Consider the following 21,646-nt stretch of genomic DNA (forward strand, 5'->3'; position numbering starts at 1 on the left):
GTCAGTACAAAAATATTTATTGCTAAAAGCTGAACTTGTACTTCAGTAACTTCTTTGAAAGTTCCAGGAGCTTTTCTGTTGTCACTAAATTAAGCCCTTGGTTTTTCACATTAAGGAGGGAAAGAAAAAAAGCTCAGCATGTTAGTTGAAGCAGTTTCTTCCCCATCACGATCACATTATGGATCCCATGCATGAAAAATATGTGAGGAGCTGTCCAGTTAGAGGCTTTGGTTCTGAGAGAGGTGCTCTACGGGCTGCTGCATTGAGGCCGATTTGCAATTTTCATCCAACACCTTTGCATTGAGTGGTCTTGCTGTGAAAAAGAAAATACCTCATTTTCAGTTTAAATAGGACCATTCAAGGATACAACAATTATGTGAAATGTTTTTAAAACCGAGATGCAAACTTCCTATGCACTCTAAAGGGACAGTGAAGATACATTTTGTTACAAATCAGTATTCTGTATCATAAAAGTACTTCCTGTATCTTAATGCTTGCTTGCTTTTAAATGGACAACTACAATCCCACCTCATGGCAAAACGGAGGAAAGGTAAAATAATGTGGCCTCCGTATTAAATATGAATATTCGTTTGGAGAGTTATGTTTAGTTGCACACTTGATATTTATTGTTTATTAATAAACTGGCACATAAAAATCAAAAATTCTCCTGATCAGTGCCTAAAATTATGATGGGATTCTTCAAATCTGAATACAGTTGTCCTTCAGTATCCATGGGGGATTGGTTCCAGGACCCCCAAGGATACCCAAATCCATGGATACTCAAGTCCCTTATATGAAATGGCATAGTATTTACATATATTTTAAGTCATCTCTAGATTACTTATAATACCCAATACAGTGTAAATACTATGTAAATAGTTGCAAATACAACATAAGTTCTATGTAAATAGTTGCTGGCACATGGCAAATTCAAGTTTTGCTTTTGGAACTCTGGATTTTGGGGGTTTTTTTGCCCTGAATATTTTTGATCTGAGGTTGGTTGAATCCATGGATGTGGAACTCACCAACCATATACAGACATATCCATCCTATCTGGAGGTTCAGTAAGTGTTCACTTCAACAGTATACTTTTGTATAAATACTCAGTTTTTTAGATACACATGTGTTATCTCTAAAGGCTTGGATTTTAAGAAAAGAACCCTTACCTTTGCTTGAGTGCTCGTAACTGATGTGTAAAATCTCTCAGTTGTACTATTTCCCTCTCTAGTAATCAAGATGCTTTTTTTAGTTTAGCTTTGAGCCAATATTAGAGGCAAAACCCTCCACCTCCCTCCTATTGGGCACCCTCTGCTGTTCCCCTTTTCGCTTAAAGGAACTGATTTCAAGCCCCATTTCCAGAGCAGCGCTAGCTCTCCTTCCCCCGCCTCTTCTCTTTATTTTCCTACCTCATAGCAGAAGAGGTAGGAAAATAAAGTTTTGAAGCACTTTCTCCTGCTATTAAATGAACTGAAGACAGGATGAGGCATCAACAGATAGCAATTAACGAGATTTTACACAAAACGGGAAAAAAATAGGCTGAAAACAGTCACATTTAGTAAATACTTAAAAAACTACAACCATATCAAGCTTTCTCTGTTTTTTCCATACCTTTATATTAAAAACTTGAGATTTATTCTCGACTTCCAAGGTTTGTGCATCACCTTCTTTGCAGTAACTTTCTGCTCCAACCGTATCCATAATATTGCTTCCACAATTCTGTGTATTATAGCCACTATCCATCTGACAGGAATGAGAGGGAGAGGGAGAAAAAAAACCACCACAGGTAACATTGCAAAGTGTAATTCAATTGACCACAAAATTTATTTTGAGGAACTTTTATGTTTAAATAAGTAAATTTATTTTAAAATATTTATATAAAATATATATATGTAAGATTTGGCTTATGTAATTATATATAAAGACAGTATTTTAAAACATTTAAATGAATCACTATATACTATTATTCACAACTGAATGATACAATTTAATATTGTATTAATACAATTTAATATTGATCATATTGAATGAATTTAAAAAGTAATAAACATAAAATTGCTTGTTCTTCAAAGTAGTTACTACAATTCCTTCTAATAAAACATATCTTGTAATTTTATTTTTTTTAAATTCTAGGTTATTTTATTTTATTTTATTTATTTTTTGGCTGCGCCACGCAGCATATGGGATCTTAGTTCCCTGACCAGGGATCAAACCCGCTCCCCCTGCAGTGGAAGCGCAGAGTCTTAACCACTGGACCACCAGGGAAGTCCCTGTAATTTTCTTGAAAGTCAGTGTACAAACCACTAAGAACATACTTCCCTGTTACTTTGTGCTCACACCCAGTAGATGAAAATGAAGATTACAATCAACTTCTTCCAACTCATTTACCAAGCTTGTCTTAAATGGCTTACTTGCATCTCTAAATAAAATTTACCTAAATGGCAAGCTACCTTTAAGAGGATTCAAAACAATACACATTTTTTAAAAGGTGGCTTACATTATACTCATACCCATCACTGAAATACAAATCTTACCTTCATAATAATACCACGTACATAATGGCTCTAGATGTTAGCTCAGCTTTTCATTTTAATTAAAATTACAGCATTCTACAACACACTGTTACAGCCCAAAAGAGCAAAAGAAAAAAAGGGACTAGCAAACTTCAGTTTTGGTACAAATATGACAAATATTTATTTCATGAGGGCCTTAAAAAAAGCACCAGCCCTGTACGGCGCTCCATGTAATATTCTTATTTTCTCCTTGCAGCACGCTATTAACTTCACAAATGAGGCTAAGTCTCAGAAAGGGTAACTTTCACAGTGTCGGAATGAGATGACGAAGAGCTGAGGCCCCACTGCCCCTGTCCACTCACTGCACACTCCACACTTAACGTGCACAGTGACAAACACCAAACACAACCCACAATGCAGTCATCTTGCACTTACGCCCTTTTATGCAAATTATGATCAGCGAAAGAAAGACTACATTTGCCCCCAACACAAACATAAGAATAGCCTAGAAAGTGCATTCTATCATCATCTTAAGAAAAATGTTTCCAGTTTTCGGGAATGGATGCATATTTGTTTACTCCTGGGAGTGACGTTCCATTTGAACAAAACCCTTGTGGTGCAGGGAGTACGGTACACAAGGAGTCTGTCCCACTCTCTAGGAAGAGAAGGACCATGGTGCCCCTAACATAACATGGTGGCTTACCACACTGGCTCCCATCCAGACCACTACTAATGTCAGTGCCTACTATGTGCCAACCAGACAACACAGGTCATCTCGTTAACCGCCACAGGCGTCAAGGGAGACAACATGGTATTCCAAACTCTGGAAAGCCAATGTGACTGAAACAGAGAAGGAAGCGAAACAAAATGAGGCTGGAGAGTAAGGGAAAGGCCAGACCATGCAATGCTTTGCCAGCCACTCTACAGATTTTTAAATTAACACCAAAAGCAAAACAAACAAAAGAGTTACAAATTTAAGATTAAGATGCAGAAATAAAAACTCAATGGAAGGGTTATTGTATGAAGTTGACCAAATTTCCCAAAAATTAGAACAAAAGGGAGTTAAAAAAAACTGTGAAAAGTTTTTAAATTGGAGAATCAAAAGGAGTTCCAAAGAATGGTGAAAACGAGAGAAGAAATCTAAGATATTATTCAAGAAAAGATCCAAGAAGTGAAGGGCATGAGTTTACAGATCATAAGGGCCCTCTGAGTGCCCAGTACAACTGATGAAAAGGAACCCATACCAAATAATCACTGAAATTTCAGGATCCTTTACTCCAGAAAGGGATAAAAAGAGACCATATGCAAAAGATTAAGTATTAAAATGGTTTCAGATCTCTCACCAGCAACACTGAAAACAGAATCAACGAAACAAAGTCTGAAGGAAAATTATTTCCAAACTCAAATGTGAGAGAATAAAGAACATGTGATCAGACGTGCAGTATCTTGAAAAAGGTACTCTTTCTCAGAAAGCTACTAGAAAATGTGTTCCAGTCAAGTGAGAAGTAAACCAGGAAACAGAAGAACGGGGTACAGAACATGCGAGAGGTTAAGGGAATTCTCAGGATGATGAAGGGATATTCCAGGATTACAGCTGTGTACAATGCTTGGAGGCCAACCCGTCACAGTAAAGCAAGTCAAAAGGCCCTGGGAAAATGTGACTGTCTTTGAATGTTTGGAGCTACCCCTGTGGTAGGAAAGAATGTATAGAAAACATTTTTAAACTACAAAATGTTCTGCAAACAGTACACGTTATTATGATATGACCCAAAGGATAAAACTGAAACTGACTGATAGATACCACAGACAGAACCATAGTTCAGCTCGCTAGGGAAGAGGCTTGTAAATGGTGAGAGAAGTCCTCTAAGATGGGCTGGGATACCCCTGCAGGTACTCAGGCAGGGAGTGATGGCAACTTATAATGAGACAGGCTTCCAAGGGGTAGGTGGACTGTATGATTAATGTGTATTTCCATCTAAGTATTCTATAATGCTGCTATAGATGCTCTGAAAAAAAGAGGCAGTAAGAAAAAAGGAGAGCAAAAAAGTTAACAATACCTTTAAGGCTAAGTTTGACTGGATGCGCTTCTTTACTTAGGAACCAAATTTAGAAGCTGGAATATGTAAAAGCGATTCTAGTGTATTTTTTTGAGCAACAATCCTAGAAGTTAGGATAGGCAGCATAGGCATAAAATATGAGCAAAAGATTATATGTAATTTGGGATCATTTAAAATCCCTCCATGAGTTTTACACTTTAGCATGTCAAAACTGAGAGCACTAAAGCATTATAGAGTTGTTGTGAGAATTAGATGAATTAGTATCCATTAAGAGGTTAGAAGAGTGTCTGGCACACTGGAAGACTGTGTAGTATTAACTATTACTATGGGTCAGTATAAACTTGGATTAAAGAACATGGAATCCAGACTGCCAGGATTTGAATCTTTTGACTCCACCACTTGCTAGCTATACAGGCAATTGACCGAACCTCTCTGACTCTCGGTTTCCTCATCTGTAAAATGTGGATGATGGTATACCTATTTCACAGGACCGTTGTGAAGATTAAACAAATTAACATGTGTAAAGTACTTGGAATAATGCCTGACATATTGTAAGAGCTACATCATAAGTGTTAGATATTGTTACTATGAAATGGCAGGTAGAATTGCCTTTCTAGTTTAAAGTTCTTTCAAAACTCTCAACTCAAAGAATATGAGTTAGTGGAACAAATGTCTTTCTGAAAGTAAGTGCTAGCTGTGAAGTGTATTTGTCAAATGAATCATGCTTTCCTGTTGCCAGATGTTGCAAAATTGGAAATGTATGATTACATGAAAAACGGTGGTTACAAATCACATTTTTTTTAAAGTCCAAAAGAAATATACATAAAAGTGCTCTAAACTGCTTTTCCTAAATTATATAAAGGAAAAACCAAAACTACTGTATTTTTAGAATACAAACACTACACCAAAAACTGAATTCTTTGGGAACTAGCTCCACAGGAAAGAGAGGTGAACCCTGAGAAGTTGCCGGATTCTAGCAGTTTGTAAAAACAGAGCAGCTTGATTTCTTTTCTGCTCTCTTATTTTCCTACTCCAAATAAATATCAGTGAATGTGAATATTAAATATATGCATCATCAGTCCAAGTTAAAAGAACTAACCCTCTTGATATCACTTAGTACTGATTAAAAATACATATGTAATGCTGTTAAGTCTCACATACAACCCATTTTCTTTCTCACTATAATCTTACAAAAGAAAGGATGAAGAACAAGGGACCAAGGAAAGGACTCTAGAATATTCAAATACCTTACCTGAATGTTACTGCTTTCACAAGGAATGACACTGCTTTCTGCGAGAGGTGACATGCACATGTGAGAGTTTTCAATACTGAAGGCGATCCCACTCACAAAGTCAGTCATGGGTAAACTCCTATTATCAACGGGCTCCTTAATCCAAGTGGTCTCATCTGCTATCTCTATGGGATCAACCATATCCACAGTGTTATTCTCCTTCTCACTTTCCACATCCTGAAGCAGTGCCAATTCTTTCTCAGAAGCACCGGACTGGTTCTGGGTAATAGACATGGCGGTCACTACCAAGTGCGCGCCATGTGGACAAGTGTCACCATCCAACTGCGGCAGGTGGACTCCAGCCGTGCCCATGGCTAGGGAGGAGGCGTCTGTGGAAGGAACATCTGCCTTGTCTCCTTCATCTTCGCTGTGAGCCTCGAGAGTAAAAGGTACCCGAATCAGTGAGGGCCGATACTTAGCACCCCCTGTACACATCTCAAGTCTCATAGGAGACCAATTTTTAATTGGTGAGCAGCCATCTATATAAGGACTTCTGATACACGGATTGGTAATTCCATTAGCATTTGTTCCAGACGAAGCATCAGGAGAATGGAGAGTTAACTTCCTTTGCTCTAAAAGATTGGGAGTGGAAAAAAAAAGATTGGGAAGGAAAAATCACATCATGAAAACATGGACATGGGAAAGCCATTACTAAATGGTCATCATCATGTTTCATGCCAGAAAAACTGGATTTCTCTAACAGTGGTGTTGTTTCCTGAAGTGAAATTTTGGTGTTAAAAATAATAGCACAAATGAATGTGTATCCATAAACAGGGTGAGGCTCTTCAAAATATAATTCCTCTGGCAAATATCCTCAAGCATATTGCTACTATAACAATGTTGTTCACATCCAAGATAATAGAACAAACCAGCTGATAGCTGCAAATTAACAGCTGTACCTGGTAAATGAAATATGTAATAATCTATTTCTGTTTATGTAAAATACTATAAGCAACATTAAAAGGCAAACAAAAAACTGCAAAATAATATTTGCAACAATAAAGAGCTTAACAATGGTAAACAAAATGATCAAAATGCCTTAAAAGTTAATAATTTTTATAGCTTCGTTAGCTTAATAAAAACAAAAGTTTAAAAAAATGGGCAAAAGCATATAAACAATCCTCCCAATGGTAAATGAACATATGAAGTGTTTGGTCACACAAATAATAAAAAATATGGAAATTAAAGCAATGAGAGACCATTTGTTCAACAAAAACATTGAAGTCTGAACTAATAATCCCCCCAAACAAATGACCCATAAACATTTGGAAAAAGTTCAACATTGTAATAACCAAAGACAAGAAAATTAAAGCAGTAAGCGACCTTTTTGTAATGTACCAAATTAACAAACATCAAAAAGGATGGTAAGACCAGTGTTGCTAGATGGGGAAAAAGATGACTTTTCACACACCACTGATGAAAATTTCAATTGGTACAACTTCTTATGAAGAAAATTTGATAAAATTCCTCAAGAGCCTTAAAAACAGTCATCCCCTTTCACCAAATAATTCCACTTCTGAGAATTTAACCTAAAGAAATAAATATGTACAATACACTGTACATACGAGAAAAAAAAAGAAATAATTTAAATGTTTATCAATGATTGAAAACAAAAGATACATCTGTGAAATGGAATATCATATAGTGATTCAAAATCATGGTTTCAAACAATAATAAATGACTTGAATGACCTACGAAAATACTCCTAATAGAATGCTTTGTGAAAAAAGCAGGATATAGAACTATGTGTGTGTGTGTGTGTGTGTGTGTGTGTGTGTGTGTTCATATATGTATGAAGATATATACACACATACACATGTACGTATATAAAAGGAAGACTAACAAAAATAGTTTTCAGTTTTCCAATTTTATTTACTATGAATAGGTTTTGTAAACTATGAATAATTTTCAAGAAGTGCTATAATTTTTTTCAAGGAAAAACTGACATATTGCAAAGAAAAATATGTAAATTCTCACACACTACCTAAAAACTTTACTCAAATATATCTTTACACAATATCAATATGAATATCTGATTACCAAAGTCTGAACCTACACACTGGAAGGCATACCGAAACCAACTTATCTCTACGACAGCCATCTTTCTTTGATTCTGCTTGTAAGATGTTTGGTATAAATACTGCTAGTCAAATTACCTGTATCTGACATGAGAGCAGAACTTTGCTGAGAATTTCAGTCTTTGAAAGTAAATTGTTCCTTTTGTAAAAAAAAAAAGTAAAAAAAAAAAAAAAAAGTAAATTGTTCCTTTTGTAAAAAAAAAAAAAAAAAAAAATCCAAGTTTCTAAATTTTAAAAGGGTGAGTGGTCATTTGGAGCTCTGTAGTTAGAACAAGCTAAAAAGAGACTCTTTAATAACAAATATTGACAATATAAAATTTTAATTGGGGGTTGTATTACAAGACATACCTGAGAGTGGTGTCTTTCCTATTTGAAATGCAATTGGTGAGAAAGTGGGTGAAGAAATAGGTGAAGGACTGGTTACACTTCCCAAACTGTATTTTTTTGCACTACCCTGAATAGGGCTAGAAGAAAACTGCCCCTGTGATAAAAATAAATAAATAAAATTAAACGGTTCTCTTCCTTAGCTCTGTCACACCAAGTGCTATTTATCTTTATTTTTGAAACACATTCATAAACTAGGTTGTATAACTTTGGTTATTCACCAGAAAGCAAGATGCCACCTTTGCTTTGTGGCAAAAGGCAAGACACCAAAAGGCAGGCCCACAGACACACGAAAAAAACTTATGGTTACCAAAGGGGAAGGTGGGGAGGGATAAATTAGGAGTTTGAGATTAACATATACACACTACTACATATAAAATAGATAATCAACAAGGATCTACTGTATAGCACAGGGAACTCTACTCAGTATTTTGTAATAACCTATAAGGGATAAGAATCTGAAAAAGCCATATATACGGATGTATAACTGAATCGCTTTGCTGTACACTTGAAACTAATAAAACACTGTAAGTCAACTATACTTTAATAAGAAAAAAAAGGTAAAACAACAACAACAACAAAAAAACACGCCAAAAGACAAGGCATCTTGTAACAAGGATAGTTAAGAAGACTGTTCCAAAAATTCTGAAATAGAATATACTAGAGAAGATAAAATATAAATGCACCGTATTTACACAAACCAAGTAGCAGTTTATGAAAAATTTTAAGTTAGTCCACTAACACCAATCTGGTTGTGTTATACTGAAACTCTTCCGTAATTCAGTAAGTACCTTACCCTGAAATTCCTCGAGACTCATTTACCTCTAAATACAAAATTGGAGAGTCTGACAAAAAGCATTCCTATACCTAATGACAAAATGTGAACTAGGCTAATCCGCATGAAATATAAAACCCAAAAGACAATCATTCCTCTTGACAGCAATAGGAGCATCTAGGTCCAAGATGCCTATAGCCAACCAACCAGCCACTTGGCCCACTTCTTACCGAACTCGGGGTCTGCACAGGGCTCCTACACTGCACAGGAGATAGATCTATTGAATAAAAAACCTCAAGTGATGCTTGAACACCACTACGAGGACTTCTGGGAGAAGCTGGAGGTAAGGAGTCAGAGATACTTCCGTTGCCATCTAAAAATAGCTTTCTTCTGAGGGATGAAGAACTGAGGTTTCCGGGAGATTGATCTGCAAATTCATCAGCTCTAAAATAGTCACCTATATTTAATATTAACAGAATAAAAGGCAGAGCTAGTCATTTGGAAGAGCAATTATATTTCAGTTGTCTGATGTTTTAAAAACCAGTCTCTATGTTTGAACTGTTTTCCAAAAAGAGGGCAAAGTTTAACTGCACAGGTGCTGCTTGAAATCTGAAACGATTCCTTCTTTTTTTAGTGCCTCATTATTAGTATGGGTAGTGCCAATAAGATGTGTTCATGAATAGTTTATGTCTATAGTTAAGTTCACTATGATAAAAAGGCTAATTCAGGCCATATTAAAGAAAAATGAGAAATTTCAGGCTTCCCCACTTCTTTAGAGGAGGCATTGCCACAGATTCCCACTTACAAAAGCCATTAAAACAAAACCTTTTATTTAAGTTATTAAAGGTTTAAACAAATACAATACTTACCTAATACCTTTTCTAAATTAAAATCCACAGGAAGAGACAGCAATGTCTGGCAAGCAGCTGGAAGCAAGCAGATAAACACAAACATGGTTAAATCAATGCAAGTGTATCCCATGCAGTTTAGCATGTGCTTCCCCATCAACCATCTCCCCATGATGCTCCAGACAAACTGAATTATTTACTTTACGCATCCCATTCCATAACATGCCACCTTCCTGTTTCCCACACTTTCCAGCACTGATGTAAACCTGTTAATGATAAAAGATAACTTCTGGTTGTGCTGCTGGCACTTGTATCAGAAATGAAGCCAGCCTGGGTTTCCCTGGTGGCACAGTGGTTGAGAGTCCGCCTGCCGATGCAGGGGACACAGGTTCGTGCCCCGGTCCGGGAAGATCCCACATGCCACGGAGCGGCTGGGCCCGTGAGCCATGGCCGCTAAGCCTGCGCGTCCGGAGCCTGTGCTCCACAACGGGAGAGGCCACAACAGTGAGAGGCCCGTATACCGCAAAAAAAAAAAAAAAGAAGCCAGCCTATATATATTTGGGGATAGATTTCCCAATATTAACAAATTTTCAAAAGAATGCCTTCCAAAACCAAAATTCGATTCACATGATTTGAATCACAAAATAACACACTATTGCCACTTCTCAAACATGGATGGATATATCTATTCTAACTGTTTCTCAAGGTCAGCTCTCATATAGCTTATTCATAAAAAGTAAACAACTTCAATTCCAGAGTGAAGTGTTATCACATGTACTGAAATTAACATCAAATGTCGCTTAATATGGAACATACTTCTTTTCCAATTTACATTCATACTCACCATTGCTTGTCTCAGAATGTACGGTCAGCTTTCTTCCAATTGGAGATTCATTATTGACGTTAATACCTGTAAAACATTCTAAGTGAAAAATCTTACATTTTCTGTTCACTTACTTTAGGGTTACTCTTTCCAGAGTAAAAAAATGAAGTGTGGAAACTTTTACATTTAAAAAATAAATGTCTGCATATGTAAGTATATAACTTGGCATGTTTCTGCTAAGTTTGTTTGTTTTTTTATTGATTGATTGATTGTCAACTTCGAGGAAGCATAAGGATAAGACTTAAGGATTACCACAGCAAGTAAGGCGGCACCAAGTGATGCTTTTTAGGGAAAGCAGCGGTGCTCTACATGACGTCAACCTTTAAAGGTTGGGGACACACGTTAGTCAACGTCAATGTCCTCAAACAGATCCTCTGTTGCTTGATGCTTTTCCAAAATGGAAATAGATAAATTGTTGGAATTAAAGCACCAGGCCATTCTGAAAGAAACTGAAATTTGATCAATAAAACCGTGCTCAGTTTTCTTTTTTTCGCCGAGAGGAGTCAAAAATATGGGTGCAAATAATTTTTTTAAAAATCTGAAGTTAATGACTAATATTAAGCTTCTTAACTTGAAAAAGCACCAGGTAGTAAATAAATGGGTGAAAAAATAGAATTCTAGATTCAAATGCCTTCTCTGCTGTAGGCAGTGTGACCTTCTAGAAGGCAAATGCAACCAAGGCACTCTGCTGCGAAAACCCTGTAATGTCCTTGGTCTTTAGGCTGGAGTCCAAACACCTTAATGGTGTAAATAAAGCCCTTCCAAAACCTTGTCTCTGTCTCTAGCACAGCTGTCCTCCAACCGAACATTATCTGAATACCTTAAAAAACAAACAGGTTCTCTCTCTCACCTCTAGGTATTTCTAATATTCTTTCCTCTGACTTTTCTGCCCTATTCCCCGAGTCCGGCTAACTCAAGTCTCAGCTTAAACTGTGTCTTCCATCTAGACAGGATTATTCTCACACCACTTTTCAACTGTATTGCAAGTGTTTTCTTGGTTGTTTCCTCTAAAAGGACTTCATAGATAACTTTAAGACCACAATCAAATGAGGAAAAATGGATGGATTTGATTACACCAAAATAAGAATTTCTAGGCAACCAAAGACATCAAAACAAAAGTAGCACATATGTGACTGGAGATGACATGTGAAATGTTTAGAACTAAGATAACTACAAATGTAACTACAAGGTATCTTAGAAATTCAAAGGAAAAAGAAAGAGACAACAACTCCAATAGGAAGGAATTAGAAATAGGCATTTTACAAGAGAGGAAATAAAAAGGCTGTTAATATATGAGAAATGAAAATTAAAACCATCATTTAGAATGTCAAACAACCCATGAGAAAGGCAAAAATGTGAAAGCCACGTACTGGCAGGGATGTGGGGATATGGGAACCCTAGGCACTGCGGGTGGCTGTGCAGACTGTACAGTCGTTCTGGCGAGCAGCCTGGCGCCGCACAGTCAAATCAGAAAACATGTAGCCTATAACTCAGAAATCCTCAGCCTATGTATAGTTCCCAGAGAAATTCTCGTTCAAGTCCATAAATAAAAATGCAATGGGTAGTACAGTCATTGAAGCACCTTGCTGCATAAATTGCTACATAAAAATTGACAGCATAAGCTAATGTGTACAAACAAAATCATTGTTCCCCCGACTCACCATTGTCTTTGTTATTCTTCGGGTAAATAACACTGAGCACTTACCATGTGCTAGGTACATGATCTTCAAAGTATTATCTCATTTCATCATTTCATAGGGAAGGAGAGTGAGGCACAGGAAAGCTAAGTAGTTCACACAGCTACTAAGCTAAACTGGGCATGACTCAAACCCAGACGGCATTACTCTAGAGTGAGGGTCAGCAAATGATAGCTCACGAGACAAATCGGGCTGGTTGCCTATTTTTGTAAATAAAGTTTTACTGGAACACACCCACACTCGTTCATTACGTATCATCAGGGATACACTTTCATGGTAAAGCAGTAGAGTTGACTGGTTGCAACAGAAACTGTATGGTCTGCAAAGCCTAAAATATTTAATATTTGGTCCTTTACAGATAGAGGTTGCCAATCTCTACTCTAAGGTAGTGTTTTCCAGAACTTTTTCTGTGATGATGGAAATGTTCCATATCTGTGCGGGACGATATGGTCACCACTACGTGCGGCTACTGAGCACGTGAAATGTGCATGTATGAGCAGGAAACTAAAATTTCAATTTTAATTTATTTAAATGTAAATAGCCACATGTGGCTAGTGGCTACCGTATGTCAAGAACTGTAAAGGGTCTGACAGGTTAGTGTGTCAACGTTGCATAGATGCTGGCTGAAGAAAGGAGGCTTCGGGTCACAGACAAAGGGACTTCATTATTCTCAGCACAGGAGGCAACATGAGCTTCATGTTCATGTCAGCTCCCTTTGCCCCCTCAGTCCCAAGGAAGGGACATGAAAGAGCCCAGGTGGATACAGCACACACAGAAGGTCTGTGCCCCAGCTGAGGAACGCTACGCACGGGAAATCCCATTCTTTATAAGCTGCAAGCAAACCTGCCCCAGAGGGAGACGTTACCATTACTGTACTAGACAGCCAAACAAACCTACCCTCTGCTCCAGAGGGATACTCCATCTCTGTTTTCCAAGGATGTTCACAATACAAACATCCTTGAAAAAACAGCCTGGATCAAAACCTGTCCGTGGCGCTCTTCATGAGATGTATAGAAATGCGAGACCCACAGAGAACTGAACTATCTCCCAACACCACTGTAGACAGCACAGGCCTGCGCACCCCCTCCCACCCCCGCCAATTAACCACTGTACTCTGTCATCACGGGCTTGATGAGCACACCAAAGAGGCTGTATGTAGTATTTTTAGCATCTTCCTGACCTGCCTCACTTTAACTAAAACAGGTTACCTCGAATATAAAATGATGTTATAAAAAAGATCACATAACAAGGTTGATTCACCTGTTCAAAAATCCAACATTAAAACACTGGGGGAAAGAAACCTACCATCTATGAATACATCACCTTGGATACAGAATTTTAGAGCTGGGAGGCATGTTATCACACAACCATCTAGTTTAACCCCTTGATTTTACAAGTGAAAAACTGAGGCCTAAAGAGATTGAAAAAGTTGATCAATGTCACCCCTTCTGGTTTATAATACAGAAGGTCTACAGCCCAGGTCTCCATCCACTACTGCATGCCACCTTTAGTTTGCAACGATTCAGAATCTGAACTGAGAAATGCATACTTTTAAATCCAGGTTCTGCCACCTTATCATATCTGTAACCTGGGACAAGTGCTCTAACCTTTCTAAATCTAGATTTTCTCACTTATAAAATGAGACCAATAATAGCATCTACTTCATATGAGCTGTTGTAAGGAATATTGAAAGCACTTAACACTGTCTGGACACATGAAAAGTGCTTAATCCATTTTTTCTGTATTGTGTTTTTGATAAAGAATGGAACAAATATTCCCTGTTATACTGAGAGCATAATTAATGTATGCTGTACAGAAGAGCGGGCAATTCCACTGAAATGAGGGATGCATATAAACAAGTAATACTTGAACATTGCTCACAGCTCAAAGGGCAGTGAGAGCAAATATAAGATAACCACTTCCTAGAGGTAGAAAAATATTTGAAAGATTACTGGCTTGCTCTTCAACTTCCTTTTTAATTTTGCAGATAATCAGCTGTATTACACTGTCCCAGAGGTCCTATAAATGCCCATCCTTCCTCTACTATTATAAGAAACCAGGAAATTAGCAAAAAGCAAAAGCAATTTAAGGATTTCATTTAAAAAAATTAACCTTCAAAATCACTGCAAAAATTAACAATTCAGCTCTATATTCAATACCAACTATTTCTGCATCTACAGATCCTCTATAACCATCATTATAACTGATATTCACAATGGTTATGAAGAAAAAGTTAAATTCAAAATAGAATGGCCAAGAAAAAAAAGAATTTAGTAAATTTTAGTCAAGTTTTGAATCCTAACTCTTAAATAGTTAAATCCTCTGGTATCCAGAAATTTAATTTATAGCAAGCTTCCTACCAAAGCAGATAAACTGACACTCACTATATGTTGTTTTACATTCATTGCTTTTTATTTTTATGATTTTTATTCAGACAATTTTTAACACACTCACATTTACTGGAATCATATTCTGAAAGCTGCTTCCCTTCATGATCAGTCCAAGGAGAGGGTACGATGACATCCTTAGTGAAAAACTAGGAAAATTAAAGTCACAAAATTAGGCATATGAAATATGAAAAGGCAGCTGTGTTAAATAACCATCAAACATGTTACATACTGACTTTATAGTTATATTTTAAAATTTCATACTTAAAAGCACAAATGAGCAAAGGTAAAATGGAAGAAATTTAAAGTATATATAAAGAAAAATGTTAATACTTCAAATCAACCACTTAAATTTGCAAATTAAGCTAAGGTTATTAATCATAAAGGAAATATTTTTCATTTCTCCCCCAATTTTTTTGGACACGGGGAGAGGCTGACAAAAGGGAGGATGAAGAGGGAAGGAATAAATGGAGATAAATGTATACGTGTAAGCCGGTATCAATAGTGTGCTGGAGCTGGCTTGTCCTGACTCTCAAGATCTAATAATTAAAATTTCAGGAATTCTGTGTATCAGTTATCAAACAAAGCCAATATTAAAATTATGTAAACTTAAATAAACTATATTAAAAATAAAGGTAATAAAAACTCAAAATCATCATTTGCTAATTGTTTTAGTACATTTACCAACATCTATGCTCTTGAGGTTAATTATGTCTTTTGTGTCTGTGTGGTAGAATGCCTACATATAATGGTGTACTGCTACATTTCTTTCCCCATTCAGCGATGTCACATCACTAACTTGAAATTGGCCGTGGTTGGAGTATTTACACTATGGACAGCAGCAATCACTAAAACTCATACTCCTCCCACAGTCAGAGGGCCTGTTGTTAATTTACCAGCACACCACTGGCCAGTACACTCAAATGGAGATACAGCATTTGGATAAATGTGTTTCCTCTTTCATTCTGGATATAAAATTAATCAAGCCTGATACAGTAAGTAATACAGTATTTTCCCCTCCCGTCTCCATGTTTTGGAGGTAACTCAGAACATTTTCTTCATATTTTGCTATACCTATGACAAAGAACTAACTTCTTTGACTAAACTACCTATGAAAACATGAAGACAAGATGTTGAAAAAAGGAGGGGGGGAGGAGGAACAGAGATGATACAGACAATTCCCAGAAAAAAAGGAATATAAAAGACCCACAGACTCATGAAGCAAAGTATAAGTTCACTGAGAATGAAAGAGATACAAATCCGAATAACAAGATAAATTTTTAAAGTAATAAGATTAGCACAAATTAAGAAGTTTGATAATAGCCAATATTGCAGATATGAGAAAACAGGCAGTATCATAACGTTGCCGGGAGAATAAATTGGTACAACCTTTTGGGAAAACAATATGGCAAAATCTACCAAAAGCTGAAAACACAAACCCTCTGACTTAGCAAGTTCACAAAGATATACGTACAAGTGTGTTCACTGCAGCATTACTTGTGATAGAAAAAACACTGAACACAACCTACACATCTGTCAATAGGGGCTGGATTAGGCTATGATACATTCATACAATGGAATACTATGTATGCTATTTACTAATAACTGGTACGTGCTGATAATCAAAAAAAAATTCTAAGAAATTATTAAGCAAAAAAGTAAGAGGCAAAACAGTATAAAAATGATGATCCTACTTATGTGCAAATATTTAAAGGACATGTGCTATTATCACACATGTGATCACACGAATCTGAAAGTGTACTCAAGAAATTTTACAGTAATTACTTTTAAGGAGTGGGACAGGGAACAAAAGGCTCTTCATTTTCATTTTATATTTTTTCTTTGCAGTTTGTTTTTGTTTTTATTATGTGCATATATCTATTGTATTTCACATGCATACGTATGAATTTAATTTGTTGCTGATACATTAACTTCTGCTACATTGGCCCTAATCTTCACTCTGAATTCATTTTCTTAAGTTTTCTCCTGAATTTCCCTTTAAAATTAAGTCGAGAATTCGAAAGAGAAAGCATACTTCCCAAAATGTTGGGAAATGGGAAAGAGTCTGAGAATATTCAACTGGGGAGGAATCAAGTGACTGGATTAGAATTAAAATTTTGAAGTTATCAGATAGATTAAGAAGTAGATAACATTTGTCAGGAGTAAAGCATATGAAACGATTTCCTAAGAAATAGGCTATATCTGAAATATGGGGGCCAGCACATCACTGGATCTCTGAACATGCCATAGCTGAAGTCTTTTGGGGTGCAGAAGATCCAAGTGCAGCTAAGGAATAGAGGGGGCTAGTGAGAGAAAAAGGAAAAACAAAAAATGCTACCATGACATGAAGACTTTTGAGCAAATATCTAGATAGACATCGTTTATACTCTAAGAGTTCAGCAAACAAAGAAAGCAAGAAGTGAAAAACTAAGTTCATTAGTTTTATTAAAAAAAAAAAAAACCTACCTTTGGATATACTTTTTCTATTTATCAGTACATTATATTTCATGAAATATATTCTATGTCTTAAAAATTCGAAGAACTAACAAGAACAAAAGATAAGACCGTTACTGAGGCCAATCTAGACTTCCAAGGCTTGAAAATATTCAACTTGCTCTATGTAAACTCCAACTTGAAACAATGGTTTGTGCTCATCCAAGGCACAAGGAAGGCCGTGAGAATGAAAAGATGAACAAGCACAATAATGGCCAAATAAGAATTCAGACTGGGGGAGAAAAGCACTCAACCGGTCATTACAATGAGAGGCGCTGGAACAGCTCAAAAACACTGGTCTTAGGGGAGCTCTGAGAGGGACTGGGGACGGGTAGGCTGGTGTGGGAGTTGGGACAGGAAAGGATCTGAAGGAAGTCTTCCTCTCTTAGAGGTGCTGTGCACGCAGAATCGATGCTTAACTAGCTTCGTGATCAGTAACAGTTTTAAGTTACCTCTTCAATGGCTTTTTGTCTTTTGTCTTCCACATCTTTATCTATTCTATACAGAGATAAAGAAGAAAAATAACCATGCCATTACTTCAGCAGATTGAACATTTAAAATAATAACCTTTCAAAGAAATCGTTTCTTTCCCCGTTGGAAACTGGCAAATGTTAAGCTCATTTTAAAAGAAAAATTGGGACCTTATCACATTTCATAAATTACAGTATTTAGATATTCATTCAGCCTTGTGCTGTTAGGCCTACCTCCCCCCTTTCCATTCACAGTTGGAATGGAATAATATTTTCTTTTAAAAGGCTTACATTGATACAATTTTTAAATTACTATTAACAATGCAAAGAAAGTAATTTGAATAAACTTTGCCCTTTAATCACCACAAATTAAGAAGTATGTCACTCCAAAGAAATCTAAAAATTGTCCAAATTCTTTTTCTTCAATTATAGCAAGTTTATCATAGTCATAATTTTAGAATCAACTCTTACTCTGAAATAAAAGGAAAAAAAACTATCATCCTTACAGTTCTAAATAAACAGGCAAAATTATTAATTCTGAAATGAAATATCAACAATATAAAATTTGAAATATAAAATATAAAACTTTGTCCAAACAAATTCTTTTTTTCCCACTTTGATACATTATGCAATTATAGCACCCCAAATTTATCAGCTGTAAGTTTTAATATAAATTGTCGGGTCTCAAGCACAAGGCATATACTTGCCAAGGACTCAGCAGTTAGCCTTGTAGGACCACTTCTTTTTTTTTTTTTTTGGCCAAGCCGCCGTGCAGTTTGTGGGATCTTAGTTCTCTGACCAGGGATTGAACCTGGGCCCTCAGCAGTGAAAGCACGGAGTACTAACCACTGGACCACCAGGGAATTCCCAGGGCCCACTTCTTTAATCTGTTCCCAGAAAGAATACTTGCTTACCATCAATAAGTTGGTAAGACACTTTTTTCTCTCCAAATTTTTTCATGTATAACTTGCAGCTTAACAAAGCTTATAATAATGTACGTGTATTAGAAATTAAAATCAAGTGGATCTCTCAAATAAGGGAATTGTGAGAAAATAGACTACAATGATAATCCACATATCTCAGCTTGAACAGCCATTCTGAGAGTACTAACTCAGTTCTCTCCATCTTATTGTGGACATAAACAGGTCAAAATGACAGGGCATAACAATAACAGCGTACAGTATTAGTAAGCTCTGATCTAGCAATACCTCATTCAGAAACTTTCTGCTGCTTCATCAGAGGGCTTTAACAACCTGAAATGTTCAAGTGATGGCTAGAAGCAATGAAAATCAGTTTGGCCAAATACTGGAGAGCCTGATCATGGAAGGTTCTAAGGAGTCATATAGGGCAGGGTATCCTGACCAGCATGATGCATGCAGGGTCCAGTATTACAGGTATGCCCTGAACGGACCCTTGGTGGCCAAGGCAGAGAGGAGCTTTCAGGACTGTTCACCTCCTGTATGGACAGACTCATTTGTTTACACCAGGATGATTTGCAGTTCTCATTTTTATGTGTAGCATGGCATGAAAAAGGTGGAAAGCACTGAAATAGGGAACTTGGGTTAGAGAGGAAGAGACACTGGAAGCCTTTGCTTATTTCTAAGAAGGAATCAACATGTTTTAAGAGTATACTCACTATCCTCGGTAGAAGCCATAACCATTCACTGAATTACATGAGGAAGTTAAATTAAATCAGCGTCTTTCCCCCTCTTCTACGTTACAGGTCTATCTACTGAAATACACCAAGGTTCTTTTCACAAACCTGCTCAAACAATACAGGATTTACTAGTAAGTAAAGAAATGCTGTGTCACAACTTTGTTGACTACAGGGCAGGAAGAACCTCCTGTACTGCTTCAGTGCCTCACAGTGTTCAACGCATCTCTCTTGACGGTCCATGGTTCAATATACTGAAGAGAGGAGGCGAAGTATAGCACACAGTTTGGGTGAAACAAAAAATTCGTCTCATTTGTGACACATTTGCTTGCAGATATTCTTTTCACCTATTCTCTCAAAGGTATTATCTAGTGTTAAGTTAAAATCTTTCATGCTCTATCCCCATTCTAGTCCCTTGCTATACCACTTTGGATGTGCATTAATTAATTATGAGGGGATGGTCATCAAGCTACCAAGCCAAAAGAGGAAGGGGTAGAAAAGCCAGACAAATATTTGCAAGAGCATCTCAATACGTGTACATCTTTGTGTGATTAAATTCTAGTTAAAGGGAAAAGAATTATTCATTATCTTAGACCGATAACACATGTACCTTAGTATCAAAAATTAAAAGCTGATCATATCAGGATTTGATTATTTCAAATATAAAAAAAAATCAAACTATAAAACTGACATCAACAAAAGAGTCCCTCAAACTATTACTGACTACTGCTATCTGTAATTTGTAATTACAGATGACTGCAGTTGGTAATCAAAAAGTATGCATGTTCCCCCAAAGAAGTGTATGGTCTCACTACATTAGGCATCATTAAGTAACAGGAGTCTAAGACACACTAGTACTTGGAAATCTATACAACACATCAACAAAAGCATTAGTTAGGGCTGCTCTGACTACTAGGCTGATAATGTAAATCAGATCCCCAAGTGTCAAAGCTGGATGATGTCTAGAAAAGCTCTCTCTGTTGATAATGGATACTCTTTCATTCAATGTGTCTTAACTTGGTAAAGGGACTTTCAGCTTCCCTAAATGTAGGTGGTAATAAAACAGCATTTTACTCTATCCCATAACACCAAAAAGGAAAACAAAACAAAAATTCAATGGCAGAAGTCATAATCATGTACAAAGATACAGATTTCAAAATGACCTTCCTTCTACCACGTGCTGGGGAAGCAAAGGTGTCCCATAAGTAGCAGAGGGAGGAAACTGTCTCTAAAAGAAAAGGACTCCTACCCAGATCTGGAACTGTTAGCAAGGGGGTCTTGCTGGATGTAGTTCTTTGAGCTCACTGTTTATTTAGATAAGATAAATCTGTATCATAATTTTTCCTCCCTGATTTCTTTACAAATAAAAATATTCAACCTTGGAATTTCCTATCTCTCTTCACTTGAAAGTACGTTATTATACTTAGGTGCGAAAAAGGAAAACTTACCGAGAACGACTTAAGTACAAAGCTTGACGATGAATGTCTTCTGGGTCTATTTCTACAGGATTTATTACGGCTAGTTGATCAATAGACCATCTAAATTCCCCTGGAGTCTTAACAAAAGAAAGCGATCTTATGAGTAAAAGTATACTAAAATAGTTCATCAAAATGCTGACTTCAAATGTCAGTTTCAAAAATTAATGTGAATGGTTATAATATAAAAATAACTTACAGCTCATATTTTAAAATTTGACTTTACTACTAAATTAAATGGCAAATGGTAACCAAATCACACTAAATCAACTGACTTGACTGTATCTCTTTAAAATATCCAAGTCTTCCCTCTGGGTGATTGTTTAAATTACATAATAATAGAAAAATCACAGAGTATTAAAGGTATAGAAATTGCACAATTAACACTCATCAGTGATGCAACATGACCAAGTAAAACTAAAAATCTCTTACAGTTATCAAGTCTTTATTTTCACCAAGAATGAACTGAAATTAAACGAAGTCCTAACTACAGAAGTGCCTGCAAAAGCTCATAAAATAGGTGATCCTCAAAATAATTATGAGTGGTAAGCAGTGCTGCTTTTCTATATTCAACTACCCAATAAACCAAAAAACTTATCCAAATCCTAATCTGTAAATTCAGAATATATTTTTGAAAAATCAGG

At 36.5% G+C, this 21,646-nt stretch overlaps 1 protein-coding gene across 5 annotated transcripts in view; it reads right to left on the minus strand.

Annotated features, from left to right (window-relative positions):
- The window catches only part of BORA (BORA aurora kinase A activator), a 24,600-nt gene continuing 2,954 nt past the window's right edge, over nucleotides 1-21,646 (minus strand). For all 5 annotated transcript variants that reach the window (XM_067713247.1, XM_067713248.1, XM_067713250.1 and 2 more), the window contains exons 3-12: nucleotides 20,976-21,082; nucleotides 17,856-17,901; nucleotides 14,978-15,059; nucleotides 10,788-10,853; nucleotides 9,965-10,021; nucleotides 9,326-9,552; nucleotides 8,285-8,417; nucleotides 5,820-6,430; nucleotides 1,609-1,740; nucleotides 1-313 (exon numbers count right to left, since the gene is read on the minus strand). In XM_067713247.1, coding sequence (XP_067569348.1) covers nucleotides 248-313; nucleotides 1,609-1,740; nucleotides 5,820-6,430; nucleotides 8,285-8,417; nucleotides 9,326-9,552; nucleotides 9,965-10,021; nucleotides 10,788-10,853; nucleotides 14,978-15,059; nucleotides 17,856-17,901; nucleotides 20,976-21,082 — 1,527 coding nt within the window. In that variant the 3' untranslated portion in view covers nucleotides 1-247. The remainder of the gene's footprint in view (nucleotides 314-1,608; nucleotides 1,741-5,819; nucleotides 6,431-8,284; nucleotides 8,418-9,325; nucleotides 9,553-9,964; nucleotides 10,022-10,787; nucleotides 10,854-14,977; nucleotides 15,060-17,855; nucleotides 17,902-20,975; nucleotides 21,083-21,646) is intronic.

This window comes from Pseudorca crassidens, chromosome 18 (assembly GCF_039906515.1).
Source record: "Pseudorca crassidens isolate mPseCra1 chromosome 18, mPseCra1.hap1, whole genome shotgun sequence".
NCBI classification, from domain to species: domain Eukaryota; kingdom Metazoa; phylum Chordata; class Mammalia; order Artiodactyla; family Delphinidae; genus Pseudorca; species Pseudorca crassidens.